This window comes from Gordionus sp. m RMFG-2023, chromosome 1 (assembly GCF_954871325.1).
Source record: "Gordionus sp. m RMFG-2023 chromosome 1, tfGorSpeb1-WG-v2, whole genome shotgun sequence".
NCBI lineage: Eukaryota > Metazoa > Nematomorpha > Gordioida > Chordodea > Parachordodidae > Gordionus > Gordionus sp. m RMFG-2023.
The window spans coordinates 64,788,017-64,804,583 of NC_088775.1; the positions used below are offsets into that span (position 1 = coordinate 64,788,017).

At 25.1% G+C, this 16,567-nt stretch overlaps 1 protein-coding gene across 2 annotated transcripts in view; it reads right to left on the reverse strand.

The window, feature by feature from the left end:
- LOC135922667 (26S proteasome non-ATPase regulatory subunit 1-like) overlaps positions 1-10,932 on the reverse strand; it is a 57,878-nt gene extending 46,946 nt beyond the window's left edge. For both annotated transcript variants that reach the window (XM_065457101.1, XM_065457100.1), the window contains exons 1-11: positions 10,882-10,932; positions 10,723-10,840; positions 10,619-10,682; positions 10,471-10,576; positions 10,287-10,426; positions 10,185-10,247; positions 10,003-10,146; positions 9,888-9,959; positions 9,587-9,846; positions 5,912-5,984; positions 4,205-4,440 (exon numbers count right to left, since the gene is read on the reverse strand). In XM_065457101.1, the coding sequence (XP_065313173.1) occupies positions 4,205-4,440; positions 5,912-5,984; positions 9,587-9,846; positions 9,888-9,959; positions 10,003-10,146; positions 10,185-10,247; positions 10,287-10,426; positions 10,471-10,576; positions 10,619-10,682; positions 10,723-10,840; positions 10,882-10,906 (1,301 nt within the window). In that variant the 5' untranslated portion in view covers positions 10,907-10,932. The remainder of the gene's footprint in view (positions 1-4,204; positions 4,441-5,911; positions 5,985-9,586; positions 9,847-9,887; positions 9,960-10,002; positions 10,147-10,184; positions 10,248-10,286; positions 10,427-10,470; positions 10,577-10,618; positions 10,683-10,722; positions 10,841-10,881) is intronic.
- Positions 10,933-16,567: the final 5,635 nt, after the last annotated feature.

Sequence of the window (16,567 nt, forward strand, 5' to 3'; positions counted from 1 at the left end):
GGTATAAATTTTTCTTATGCCACTATACCAGAGTATGAGGAAGAAGAGATAAGGCTAAGTGAGAGATTTAGTAAATCTATCTCAATACCCGGGTCACAAAAAATTCATGCTTGGTTTCCGATTGGCTTAACTAAACTCAACACCAAACTATATTCTAATTCGCAGGCATTTATTGTGTAGAATATAGTATATCCACGTAAGGATCTGTTAATCGATGAGATTAGAGGATATGTAACATATGCATATGAAAAAGATTGGTGGTTAGGATTTGTACAAGAAGTGAATGTAATTAGAGATGAAATAAAAATTAATTTTCTTTACCCTAAAGGACCAGCAAATTCTTTTGTTTATCCAGCTGCACTTTCATACCAAAAAATAATATTTTAACAATAGTTTGCCCATCAACGGCTACTGGGCGTACATATAATTTATCGCAAAACGAATTATCATGGCGTCAAAAAAACCAAATTTAATAAAAACGGGAAATAGGTAATATCTTTTATGAATTTTAATTTATCTATTATATCTTCAAAATTTATAAAATAATTTTTCGAAAATTTATAAAAAAAAAATGATTATAACCGCAGCTAAATAATCTCATTTCATGATATTAATGCTGGAAAATCTTATTATTTATTAGTGAAGGTCACGGTCCGGTCTTTGGTCCGGACTGGACCGATACCCTCGGACCGGACCACGGTCCTTAAAAAAAGATCGATCCAGACCGTGGTCCTAAATAAAAAGACCGGTCCGACCGGTCTTTTTGTTTGTTTAAAAAACATATTTTTTTAACCTAATTTGATTTGTTTTATCATTTTATTAAATATAAGAGTATTATATAAACAATAAAATTTATCCAATGGTATTGAAAAAAATGATTTTGTGCTTGTAGAGGGCATATTAAAATTAAGAGTAGATTGTGTTTTTTGAGATATTTTCATTTTCATCATTAGAAGTATACATTTTATGTTTTATCAGATGTCTGCTTAAGGTACCTAATTATATTAAGAATAAGGTTAAGTATTTTTACAATAAATTATACAGACAGTTTCTTTAAAAAAAATAGAACTATATAATAACTAAAAAATTTTAATAATATTATTGCTTATTTTGATTAATTTATTGCTTAAAAAATTAAAAACAATTATTTTGTTACTAGGTGCTGACGATATATTAAATTTGGTACTGCAGTGAACACATACTCTGTTTTTATTGGAACTATAAGTAAAATGTTTCTTGGACAAACTTATGGTTTTCATATTGTAAAATAAAAATTAACAAAATCTAAAATGACTCCTCTAGAAAAATATCATAAAATAAAATATACAAAAAAATTATATTAATTGTATAGTAAAGCAAACTTAAACAATAAAAGACTCCGGACCGTAAAAAATAAAAAGACCGGTCCGGACCACGGTCCTCAAGAAAAAGATCGGTCCAGTCCGATCCCGGTCTAAGACCGATAGGACCGGACCGTTGACCTTCACTATTATTTATGTTTAAAAATGAAAAAAAGTTTAAAAATGAAAAAAAGTTTAAAAAAATAATAATTATAACAAAACACGCTATTTTATAAAAGAGTGAAAAAAATATTTATTTTTTGATTTTTTAAATCGTAATAACTAAAAAACCCATGGCTGTCCCAAGTTTAAATTTTTTTTATGAATAGATATAAGGTTAGAGAATAAGAAAATATTTAATTCAAAAAAATTTGGAAAGCGAAACACCTGGAATTTTTATGTTTAAAATTTATAACGTAAATAAAAACCGCAACAATATTATTTCAAAAAAATCCTTAATATTTAATAGAAGACCTTTAATAGAGTTACAAAATGACATATAACTTATATTTTAAAAATCATTATTTTTTAACTTATCTCAATTACAAAAAATCGTATTTTTCGAAAAAAGATCATTTTTGGCATTTTTGACCATTGATATCTCAAGAACTATGAGCACTAGGAGGCTAAAATTTTGGATTCAATGCTTTCAACTGATATTCTCTCAGCATACAAAATTTTATCGAAATTAAAAAGGTCGGGCCGAAAAGTTATCGATTTGGTATGGAATTATCCAATTCCATGATTAAGCTTTTCAATATTATGAAAGAATACTATTTATTCTATTTAAAGTAAAATTCATCTCTTTACCTTGAAATGCTTTTTTAAGTTTGAACTGCTGGACATTGAGATTGAAATATTTGTGTTGGGATTTACATTTACAAAGTGCAGATTGGTAGCTTTAATTTTCTTTATTGGTTTAAAATATTTTTCAAATGGGGGCCAGGGAAGGGTTAAATCATCTTCATCCGAAGAAGTAAGTACTATGGACATAATATTCTTAAAATAAATTATAAGAATAATAATATCATTATTTACATTTACTCTGAATTTTGATTGAATATTAATTTCGACAGAAAATTTAACGAGAATTTAAAATAAAAATGAAGGAAGTGGTTGATATGAATTAAAATTTAAAACTGGGCTTAAATTATTTATATTAAGAATTAAAAAAATAAATAAAAGTAATTTTATAATACAATAAAATTTTTTTTTCTTTTTGTTGATAATTTTTAAGAAAAAATATAAAGTAACGAGTAAGGTTTTGCGTTACCGTTACTCAAAAAAAAGAAACGCGTTACCGCTCGTTACCTCTAGAAGAAGGTAACGAATGGCGTTCCATTTCTTCAAAAAAAGTAATGGCGTTAGTAACGACGTTACTTTTTTTATGTTACTTCACAGCACTAGAATCGAATGCTGATTCTATTCGTATGTTACTTTTTTGATGTTAATTCACAGCACTAGAATCGAATGATTCTATTCGAATATGACTAGCACAATTATTCGCTTAGTGGGCCTAATTTAGAAGTGACTTCTGTCATTAAAAATGACAATTTTTTTAAATAAAAGTCTAAACTTTTTGACTTTACATGCATTAACATTTTTATATTAAAATAATTTTGATTTTTATAAAATATTTTATTAAATTAAATTTTAAATATAAGAGGAGTCAAGTTAGTTAATTAAATTTTATATCCTAGAGGAGAGTTTTGGCAGTTTAATGGCCCTTATAAACATTTATAAAACAAATTTATAAATTTTTTTAAATATCAAATTTAATCAAAAATTTCTCCCCTCTATCTAATCGATATCTTAACTCCCTTCTCATCCGACTTTACATGTAACCCCTTACTCTTCACTTTAACTGTTATTCGTCTCCCTATCATTATTATCTTTATTTATACCACATCATACTTTGCAATCATTTTTATCTATCCTAATTCCTACTCTCTTACTTTAAATAATTCATCTCCTTATCAGCTTTACATTTTATCATTACTTTCCTATCCATCACTTAAATATTAACATTTTGACTAAAAAATTTCCTCTAAATTAACCCCAAACTATCATGTTATTGCGATTTCCATCAAACTACCCAATATATCCCTTAACTAATATGACTAATTAATCAATTAGTTAGAATTTTTTTTAAATCCAGAGTGCGTCAAACGTATAATAACATTGGTTAAAATTTTTTTTACAAAATATAATTTTTTGCTTAAAGTACATGTTGGCACTATACATTAAATATATTAGAGGAGACTATTTTTTGGTGATTTGACACTGTATAAGTTCTTCAATATCCATCTACACGCACTTCATTTTATAAATTGATAGATTAATGTATTTTTTCGGATTAATGTTTGTTTGAACCACGAGGTTAAAACCTAAAACTGCTCTTTCACTCTCAACATTCGACTACAAAGTTCCATCTCCACCTTCCTAAATTCACATTTGCATTTTTCCTAATATAACAGATCTTTAAAAATGGGTTTTTCATAGCATCAATATATCTAATAATTTTTTTTTAAAGTGTAAGGCAATGGAGTTTTTTTTCGCTCTTCTGTAAAATTGATGTTAGCGAAATATAATAATAAAGAAGAGATATTTATATTTATCAACAAATATAGCCACAATTTTATTTGATAAAAAAATAGAAAATGTGTCTGTAATATTTTGGGCACTTTCCCTAATAGAAATAGATAGTTTGATACCTTTCCTTTAAGGATTAAAAAATTTTTATTTTATGTTTAAAATTTCCTAAATGTGATTTTATCGTACTTATGCCGTTTTTAAACCAGGTCTATAATAATATTGACCCATTTTTGTGTAAAACACTTGAATGTAAGGCGAAAAATATAAACCTTAAAAATTTGTCATTAGTGGTGCCACAGTTGGTAAAAGCATGAGCTATAATCACGGCATTGTGACATATACTGTTCCTGACGCAATCCTTACTATTTTTTAATATTTGAATGTCTGTTTTATTGTTTTGAATCAGAAACTGTAGTTCCAATTGTATAGGTAGATCACCATTTAATATACAATCCAATTTCGAAAAATGTTCTTGACTTATTTTGTTGACCAATGAGTTAGGTTCCTTTTTAAATGTAAAAAAATTAAACAAAATATGATAAAAATTATAAAAACTGTTATGATTGAACTGATATTTTATAACTTAAAATCTCATAATTTAAAAAAAAAATTTTTTTTAAAGAATGTCACCTAAGAGAGCGAATGCTTAAGAAATTGGATCGGTATATATCAGGAGAAATTGAGAAAGAAAAGGTAGGATCCTTCGTTAGGTAAAAAAAAACTAATTAAATATTACTACTACCCTAAATTACATTGGAACGCCTAATTTTTAAAAATTCTTATCAAATACGATCAGTTAAAAAAGTAATATTCAAATCAAAATAGTCGTCATTTCATCTCTAGAACTCTGTAAACTGGGCTTAGATTTAAAAACTTTGACACAAGACCTCTGATGGGCGCTGGTTAAAAAATCGATATTGCAGGCCACTAATATATACTACCTTTTTTAAAAAACGGCTAACTCAATATTTTATCCAGAATAATATTACGCAAGCCTAAAAACTTTGCACATAGATGGCATACTAGACATCTATTAGCGGAATCTATAGGCTTAGGCAATATTTTTCTGTCTAAAATGTTGAGTTGGCCGTTTTTAAAAAAAGGTAGTATATATTAGTGGCCTGCAATATCGATTTTTTAACCCGCGCCCATCAGAGATCTTGTGTCAAAGTTTTTACTAAACCCAGTTTATGGCCAGACATTTTATAAGTGCAATTAGGAAGTATATTAACTCAAAATATTAATTTTATTTTCTATTTTAATGTGATGCATCAAATTTAATTCAGCTACTTTAATAATTAAAAATGTATTTTATTTAAAATTATGATATGAATAAAGTATTACCCACTTCCTTATTTTTTTTTAAAAAAATTTAATTCATTTTATAACTTTGATATACAAAATATTAATATTTTCGGGGTTATTGCTGGATAGATATTTTATTTATGTTACCGCTGGCTCTATTATATGTTATATTTTATGTATTCTTAACCAACTATGCCTCATGCAGCAAGTAATAACATATAGTAACTCAATAAACAATTCTCAAATTTTACTAAGCACATTTTTAATATAAATGTAAACTAATCTTTAGCCATATTTGTGTTTTAGTAGGATCAAGCAAGTTAAATCAAGCTATTTTAATTTTTGATTCAAATTGATTTTATATTAGAACCCCCCCCCCCAGAGTTAAAGCGATTCTATATCCTAACAATTTTTACTTTAAACTATTAAGGTGTTTTGATAGTGAGGGTTGGGCTCTTGCTTTGATTTTTAGATTTAACATGATTCCTAGGGTTTCATATTTCGATACCAATTTTAATCTCATCCCAAATATTTTTACTTTTGTCGAAACTGGAATCAAACAGGAATCAGCAAATTCCAAATTCTTGATTTTAAGCAGAGAATGCCTTTAAAAAACTTCCGTTTTATAAATTTAATTTATTAACATAATAAACCAAAACATTAAGATGTACCTTGGTAGTTAAATAATTTTTTTCTTCTTCGACTTTTACATCGATTGCCATTGTCTCGTCAGAATTTTGGTAGCTGCATTTATGTAAAAAATGGGAATACAAATTTTTAAAAAAATCAAATATATAAGAAAATATTAAAAGAAAATATTAAAAGATAATATTAAAAGATAATAATATTTTTCAAATTTTATTTAAAAATTATTGATATGGCGGCTATATGTAATGGTAATAAAAACAAGATTAAAAGTTGTTAAAAGATACTTTTTAATGGATCTAGATACACGATTTTTATTATACTTATATACAGGGTTTGCCATTGTTTTCGAACAGAAATCTTATTATGAAAGTATAAATATGTAAACAAAATAATTATATTTTGTTCTCATTCAATTCGAAGACAATATAAAAAATTATTAAAAATGTCAATAATACCCCTATTTTTATCGTTCTTTCGAACGAATTCTTATTTAAAACAAGTATTTATTTTTTTTTAAATTTAACATTAAGCTTATAATTTATTAAATAAAAGTTAAAATAAATTTATTTGCTTAAAATAATTTTGTGCATCAATGGCATATTGTTTATAATAATTAGTGGGCGTCATAGCTAAACAAGGATTTATATATTCAGTTACATGAGAAAAATATGAACTAATCTATTAAAAGTAAAAAAAATAATATTTAAGTTTTAATATTTAAATACATTTTTCAAATTATATTAGTCGTAATATATTCTAATATATATTTATTTAAATTATATTAAATAAATTTAGAATAATTAAATAAAAGTATATCAAAATGCATCTTCAAAAGTATCTAAAACAAATAGATACCACTAAAATAGTATCTAACTACAGGTACTTTTTATAAAAGTGTAACTAGGTACAGACCACATTTATGACAACTCTGATATATATGGAGTAAGTATATATAATATAGAAAAAACGTATTTAAAAAACAGAAAAATGTAAATTAAAAAACGTTAACAAAGATGGTGTTCTTGATATCGGCAATAAGTCAACCATGGGAAAAATGGAAGTTTTGTTATATGGGTAACATGTTTAGAGCAGATGGAGGTGTAGATTCTGCTATTGTTGTAAGGAGACTAGCGTGGAAGAAGTTCAGAGGTGTCGTCTATTCTTAAAAACGAATCCCTGAAGTTAAAGGGAAAAGTTTACATAAGCTGTGAGAAGTTTATAGTTTATGGCGGTGAAACATGGGCAACGAAAGTGCCTCATGAAGCTAATTTAGAAAGAATGGTGATGAGGATAATTAGTATGTGAGACATCTCTGAGAAAAAGAAAAACTAGCAAAGAATTTCAAGCAAGCATGGGATTAAAAGTGATTGGAGTGGTAAAGAGAAGAAATGGTTTGGGAATATAGAATGAAAGACAAAGAATGACTGGAATCTCAATGAAAGTAAGAGGATCAAGATCTGGAGAAAGACCCAAGATGACATGGATAAAAGTGATAGCAATGTACAAATAATGATACTCAGGTCTAATGGAGAAGGAAAATCAGAGGAGCTTGCCTTATTAAACGGAGAAGATATTATAATAAAAAATATTAAATTAAATACTTATGCAAATCTTTACCATTTTCAATTTTGTATTTATACGATTAATTTATAGAATAAGTTAAAAATTTGATAATTCATACTTTTTATCAAAAATATCTGAAAATTATAATTATTTATAATATGTATTCTAACATTTATTAGGCTATAAAAATAAATATCAAAAAGAGGGTAAAGCTTACAAATAAATGTATGCACAAAAATATATTAACATATTTTTTAAATTTTCATTGCATTTTAAAATAATAAGAAATAATTAAGTTATATATAATAATATAAGATTTTTATAAATATTTTCAATTGAGTCAAGTATTTATAGGCAAATGAAATACTATCTTTTATATATAAAATCCAGCATTAATCAGTACTATAAAACTTTATTAATGACATTGTCAAAAAATACATTTGGAATATAATTTTTACCTATTTTTATTAATAAACAATAGACGTTTTAAAATGATAATATAATTGAATTTATACTAAAACAGATTTAAAATATTCATTTTTACTAATTTCCATTAATAAACATTGGAAAAGTTTTTAAATCCTAATTATGACAATTACCACCCTTTTGTATTACTTAATTAATGTTTTCACTAAAATTGATTTAAAATATTTATTTTTACCCAATAAATGTTGGGACAGTTTTAGAATGAAAATCATACTCATTCTCATCCTTCAAAAGGAAAATATAAGGGCTGTGCTGATATTAAATATGGGATCAAATCGGAACCGATATTTAGCGTTTTCCAGAAATATCGGATCGGGCCGATATTTGTAAAAACCGATCCGATCTTTTTATATATATTTATTTTACATTAATAATTTTTTTTAAATAATGCAGCTGCACAAAACCCCTTAAATTTTATTTATTTTTTTAAATAGATTTTTAGTATTTTAGAAGTTTTTTAATAAAAATAGAAAGGAACACCCAAAGTTTTATTTATTAATCTTTTTAAATAATAAAGCCAATTTAATTATTTATACTTTAAATAAAAGAATTTTTTTAAATATGGTATCTGAATTATCGAAATATTTTACAAAAGACAAAGATAATTTTGCAAAATGCGTTATCTGTGGAATTCTAATTGGGGAGGAAGAATGCGATTTTTTGCATAAAAAATATTGATTTCTTAATTACATTTGGTTCAAAGGGGAGTGGTGAAAAATCAATATAAACATCGGATCAGTTTAGAACCAATATCGGAAGATATCAGATCGGTTTTGAACCAATATCAAAAGAATCGGATTGGATCGGTGAAAAATATGTAGATCGGCACAGCCCTAGAAAACATTTTCTAATATTTATTAATAACTTGTATTCTTATTAAAAATGATAAAATATTTAAAAACACTCCAATTATTAATTATCAATCATTTTCAATAACTTAGCCTAATAGTCAATGAAAATGGGCTTAGGCTTAGCCATACAAAATTGGCTTAGGCTGAGTTTCAGTCTATCAAAATCGACTTAAGCTTAGATTATCAAAATCGGCCCAGGTTAAGCCAATCAAGATTGGCTAAGATTAGCCTTATCTAAAAAAAATGATGCAGGCTTAGTCTTAATAAATCAGGATTGCGAAGGCTAGACAGATAAAATAAATTGACTTTAGTTAGGTAATAAAATAGTGGTAGGCAAATTGGTCCCATAGTTCATTCCTTCAACTAGGTGATGGTCTAGTTTATTTTTATACATTGATCAAAAATCCATGATTAATTTAGACTTTCTTGTTGAAGATGACATCACTTGAAAAATATATGCAACTTTTATATACATTTATTATTTGGGTTATAAATGTGTTCTTTTTATAATTTAATAACAATAAGTATAAATTGCATGCATATCATCGTTTTTTTGGCTATTATTTCTAAGTTCTTTTAAAAGTAGCTCCCCCCTCTGAATTTTTTTTTTATTTATGACATAAATCAAACACTGGGTATCTTAAATATACATTTTTAGAGTAAATGTGTATAAAATTTATGATTTTTTTTAAAAAAAAGTATTTTAAATATCCTGTGACTTAAGGGTGTATTTTTTTGCATAAAAAATCATGATAATGTAGATAAATAAATTAAATTTTATGTATAAAAATAATATACTTTTCATCTTTTCTTATATTTTCTTTGTGAGCTATCTCTAATGTAGGGTCATGATTATGCAAGATATTATGAGCATTTTCATCTTCAGTTATAATTGATTCTAAATTTTCATGTGAATCTTCATCTTTTTCTTTAATTGTTTTTATATCTTTATCATTTTCAGAAATTAATCCTAATGCTTTTCTAACTTTTCGTAAAAAGTCTTGAGTCCCGCATTGGTAAGCATCAAATGCCATTTGATATGCTATCAAAATATCTTTCTAATAAAAAAATTTTTTAACTTTACAATATAACTATGCACTTTATTTTTAGATTTCAGTAGTTTAATGAGGATATTTGATAATGATTGAGTATCATTTAAATAGATAAGACACTATAATTAAAAATTATTATAATTAATTATAATATTCCATAACCTGGCATATATTTATATAGTGTGGTACATTTTGACTCATGTAAATATTTACTAACTCTCTTAAAACCATTTTAAGAAATGTTAGATTTTGAATGTAAGATAGGGCCATCAAAAATGTGTGATTCAATAATTCTTCAACATTATCCTATATATTATTAAAAAGTACAGTGCTATTTTAATTACTGATTCAATTAATGCTTTTTGTATAATATCAAGTCTTCTTGCTTCTAGAGCTATACCAATCGCCTTAAAATATTGGTAATATAAATTAATATATAAAATTACTTGTTTAAATTTCCCACTATCTAAACATCTCTGAAACATATCATCAACCAATTTAACAATACGTATATCTATAGTCTCTAATGTGGCAATATTGTCAAAGTTATTAAGCCTGTGCTTAATATAGAAATCTAAACATTCAGCTAAAATATTAATATTAAAATAATTACTAAATAAAATTTTATACATATCATTGTTGTAACATATTCAGATGTATCATTAACATTAAACAATTTTCCTGCTTCTAATGCATAATTTAAGGCTTCACTGTACTCTCCTAGATTATAATATACCTAGTATTGTATTAATAAATATTTATAATATTTAAAAAAAACTTTTGACACTACTAATGCTGCTAAGTCTCTATGTTTAAAATTAACATCTTCCTGTAAAATTTCGCTAAATAAAATTAAACTATATTTCTAAAAATATTTTAAACATTTTAGATATATATTCAGATATTTCCGCCCAAAATTCATCAACTATAACATTTAATTTTGATAAGGCAAAGAGCTTGAGTTGGGTATCTTTCTCATCCAATAAGGATATAATACCAGCTAAACAAATCTATCAAATCTAATTATGTTTATTTTAAAACCTGATGAAGATAACATGAGAGCCATTTTTGGAATATTATTAATTAAGCTCTTCAAATAATAAAAAAATTGACAATATGTTGCCTGTAACTTTTGTCATTTTGACAGGGTTCAAATGTATCATTTTCTATTTTTATATTCCCCTAATATCCCAACGATTTATTTTTTAACTTTTACTTTATATTAGCTCTATTTTACTTTATGCAATCATAAACTAAATCACTTATGATTAAAATGACGATAAAAAATAGCACTGATACTTTTATTTATACTAGAGCGTCGCCAAAGCCCGACCTTCAGCCAAGGAGATTACTGCATGGAAATAACAAATGGCACAGAATCAGAGATAGCCATGAATGACAAAATATGAGATATCATAGTTTTATAAAAAATTTAAATAATATTTAGCTATTCGGTAAAGTAGGTACATTTAAAAAAATATTAATGTATCGCCAGATATAAATGAGTGTATTATTAATAGCATATTCATTGAGCAGTAACAATGATAAAAAAAAATTATAGAAATATTTACAAATATTATTCAAAATAGTAAGTATATTGTGAATGACGACGAATATTGTTTGGGGAATCAATCCAAGTTTTTTTTATAAGATAGGATATTCACAGGCAGGGGCGTCACTAGTTCTTACAATCTCAGGGGGTTCAACTAAAAAAAATTTATTGGGGGCTTCACTCCCATACCTCCTATTTGCCTTTTTAAATTGAAATTTCCAAACTCTGAACAATTATTCTGAATTTCATCCTTTGTTATTTATTATGCATACAAATAATAAAAGTAAAATAATACAAAATAATTATCCATTTAATACAATATTTTGCGATTGCTAATATAAAATAAATCTTAATGGTAATATATACGACCATAAATACGACCGTTTTAAGGTTGAGCTAACAATGTCGTTCATGATGCTATTTTAGATTAAGACACCTATGACACTTTTGCCAGAAGAATCATTTTGCGTTCTTCTTTTACTAGTGTCCCAAGGCATGTGCATCAGCTTCATCGGAGCAATGGCTATTTTACGTTGCTTTGGTAAGACGTCACATTATTTATTACTTACACTTGCAATCCTAAATGGGATGCAATTATGGAAGAATTATTTCCTCATATGACTTCAGACGACTGCCCAGATTCATTTTATAACTTTTTTCATCAAAATTTAAAATGTCCAAAAGTATTTGCTCTAAATTTTAACAAGTCACAAAATAATAATTAATCCTCATCATTTTTTTAAAAAATTAGCCTAAACCTATATTATAATTTTCTGATGTCCTCCCTACGTCATCGTGACGTCATGTACGTCATCGTGACGTCATGTACGTCATGTCATCGGTACATATTTATTTTTATTTGTTGATTTTATTTATTTATTTTATACAAACAGATGAATGAAATTTCGAGAATTGATGGTGTACACATATCTAACATAGATTGAGAGATTTTAAAAATCGTCTTTGAATTGATAAAAACAATATTCCCTCAACTTTGTTAATATGAATGAAACTTTTTATTTCACTTAATCCTTTCTTTATTTTTTAGATTAGCTTATCAATTTTCATCTCATATTATCAATTACACATCAATGAAATCTCTCCAAGATACTCAACTTGTTTATGTGGATTGACAAGAAAACAAATTTCTTAAAAAATATATAAATAAATTGCATTTAAGTTTCATTAATTTTGAATGGCATATTTGTAATTTAAATAGATGGCTTTTTTTTACTTAATATAAAGATATAGCCCTTATCAAATTCTTTAACAATTATTTAGGAAAGGCAAGACATACACTATCTGAATATCAACAATAACCCTATATAATAAATAACAATCTATTTTCTAGATATAATTTTAATTGATCATTAAGTATATAATTAAATTTATTTTTATTTCATTGATAACAAATAATGATGCAAACATTAATCATTTAGTATTATAAATAATCAATTTTGTTAGAATGCCAATTTGAATCCATTCTCCATAATTTAATTTTGAGGGTTATCTCCAATTAAACGAGGTAAGATTTATAATTTTTAGTAAAAATATTAGGACAGACCTGATTTTCTCGTGATTTTCTATTAGGTGGTTTGCTCTTCCCCTGTTTCTTTTATTGAATTCACGTAATAGGCGTAGCCAGGGGGAGGGCAAGGGGAAATTTCCTCCCTTCAGAAATTTATCACTTTTTGTGAATATCATTTTATTAAGCTAATAAAAAATCCCTACTCCCTGACTCTCAAAAATGTATGCATATATTTTAAAAAATAATTTAAAAGAAAGAATGTAAAAGTTGATATTTTTTTAAACTAAAACTATTCATCATAATTTATGCATGGAAAAAAGCATTTATATATAAAAAAAAAGTAAACCAAAAATGTTTTTAAGGAAATGTAATATAAGCCAAAGATAAGTCTTAAGACAAAAGTGAAATGTATTATAATTATAATAATAGATTAGATCCATAAATTACTAAATAATATAATATATAAAATATAATCTATATTTAATTTTCCGATGTCCTCATTACGTCATCGCTACGTCATGTCATCGTTACGTCATGTCATCTCTACATTATGTCATCGATACGTCATGTCATCGATACGTCATGTCATCGGTACGTATTTATTTATATTTTTTTTATTTGTTGATTATATATTTTTTTTTCTATACAAAAAGATGATCCTATAACTTAAGTTTTCTATGCAACTGTAGGATGCCATATTAAAACCTTATAAATTCTTATAATTTATCATCACAAAATTTTACAACCTATGAAATATAATAAATTACTTGTATTGTATATACCTTGATATAAAAGCATGGCAATAATTTATTCCAAACAATTATAAGAAATTTATTTATAAAAAGTAAGTAGACATATAGTTGATTTTACTCTATTATATAGAATTAGTTATAAAATACTAGGTAAAATTCCACTTTTACAGACTTTGACAGTTAGAGAATATATTACAGTTAATAATTTAACAAATTTTACTAATCAATGCTCTTGATATTAAATATAGCAACAACTTGCATTTAATTATTTAACGCCATCTATTTATTATAAGTAAAAATGATATTAATATTTAATCTTCATATTATTCATCCCACAATGTCTTTAAAAGATATTTTCTTATTTTCTGATTCCTTACTAATATTTTATAGTTTTCTGTAAAATATATAATTCGCTATATTGGTAAAAATTACCTGATTGTCATTTGATAATTAGATAAACTGTAAATCTACGACATATAATATTCCACTATTTGTATTGTGCTTTAATATTTTTTTAATTTATGACTTAGTTTTATCAATAGTTTTATAATTATATTTTACTTTTATTAAGATAAATAAATTAAAATTACTCACTTTATAAAAAATTATATTTGATATATTATATTATTTAGTAATTTTATGGATCTATTATTAATAATTATAATACATTTCACTTCTGTCTTAAGACTTATTTTTGGCTTATATTCCATTTACTAAAAAACATTTTTGGTTCATTTTACATATTTATAAATTTATTTTCCTAAAAATCTATAAATTATGATGAATAGTTTTATAAAAAAATATCAACTTTTACATTCTTTCTTTTAAATTACTATTTAATATATATGCATACATATTTGAGGGTCAGGGAGTGGGGGGAGGACTAAGGGGGATATTTTTTTATTAGCTAAAAATGATATTTACAAAAAGTGATAAATTTCTGAATAGGGGGGGGGGATTTCCCTTTGCCGCCCTTGGCTACGCTTATGTTTCTGTGCAACTGTAGGATGCCATATTAAAACCTTAAATATTCTTATAATTTATCATTACAAAATTTTACATTGGATGTCAAAGTAATACATTAAATGTATCTATTTACTAAATATTACAAATTATTAATATTTTATATAGAAATTCAATTTAACTTGTACATCTGAGATTTTTTTTCCATAACTTAATTTTTGGAGTTATCTCCAATAATACGAGGTAATATTTGTTATTTCTTATAATAATATTAGGGCAGACCTGATTTTGTCTTGATTCTTTGTGAATTTTCTATTTTATATTTTAACAGTCTTTTTTTTATAATATTATATTTTCATGTACGTTTGTAATATTGTCTCAAAACAGTAATAACCCATAGATTAAATGGTAAATCAGAGATTTCCCATTCATTAATTATAAATCTAATATCTCCAAGCTTGGGAAAATTTTTTCAAAATCATTAAGGGTTGGACTGGGCTTAATTATAAATTTAATATCTCCAGGCTTGGGAAAATTTTTTCAAAATTATTGGTTGGACTAGGCTTAAAAAATTTCTCAAAATTAATATTGGCTTGGTTTACAAAATTATTAGGGATTGAGGTGGGCTTGAGAAAATTTTTTAAAATTATTAAGATCTTGGATGCTTGGAATTTTTTTCAATAGTACAAAAAATGTATAAAAATCATTAAGCATTATTACTCAAGAAGCTGCCATTAGTGAAAATAATTATAAATGTACATAATATTTTCATTATAACATTATATTACTACAATATTCATAAGTATTGGATATCAAAGTTATACATTAAATATATCTTTTTTACAAAATATTACAAATTTTTTATATCATCATTAATATTTTATACATTTACTCAATAAAATACCAACAGTCTTAATTTATTTCTAAATGGTATTTATTTATAAAAGCATTTTATAAATTTATAAAATCAAAATATAATTATAACCTTGATCATAGTACAAAAAAAGTATAAAAATCTTTAAGCATTATAAAAAATAAATTGTTAGAATTTACTTAGTATGATATTAATTTATAATTTAAAAAAATTTATATTATTTAAGCATCCTATGTATTTTTAAAGATATCCAATTTGTCGGGCCGCACAATATGCCCTTTTATCTCTGATGAATATTTTGTCTAACTAATTGAAAAATATACAAAGTACATTAATTTTAATATTTAACTAAATTAATATAACAATTTTTAAGGATCCTACTTTTTTAAAAGCTTACCATTTATTGGATCCACCATTGCTCTATTATCCCTGCTGATTATTTTGTATAACGCACAAAAAAATATACATAGTACATTATTTTTATTATAAATAATTATATATATGATTTTATATTTATTCCAAAAAATCAATATATATTACAATATTTATTTTTATTCAATTAAATTAAATTATATATTTATTCTTAAGGATCCTACCTTTTTAAACAATACTCCTTTTTATTCTTTCAATTAAAAATACTAAACGGAGTTTTCTATTTTTAGGATTTTATATTTATTACAAAAAAAATACATATTACGGTATATATATTATTTAAATTACTCTTTACCTATTCTCAAGGATCCTATTTTTTTTTAAGTTTGCCAATTGGTCTCTCCGAATGGTATTTTCTTTTAGTCCTACCTTATAAAATTAACTTGAGAATTATTTTTTTACTTTAGAAAACTATCCCCATCTTATTTCCTCTTTATAATTGTTCAAATATTGATATATCAGCCATTAATAATGAACAAATGCAAAATAAACCTTTAGAATATCATAATAGGCTTGATAAGTACCCCAAAGAAATATTTTGATGATAGCCCTTCAACTACTATAAATATGCATCTAATATTGACCCATCTACTGGTTTACATTATTATAATATTTGTTTAATTTCA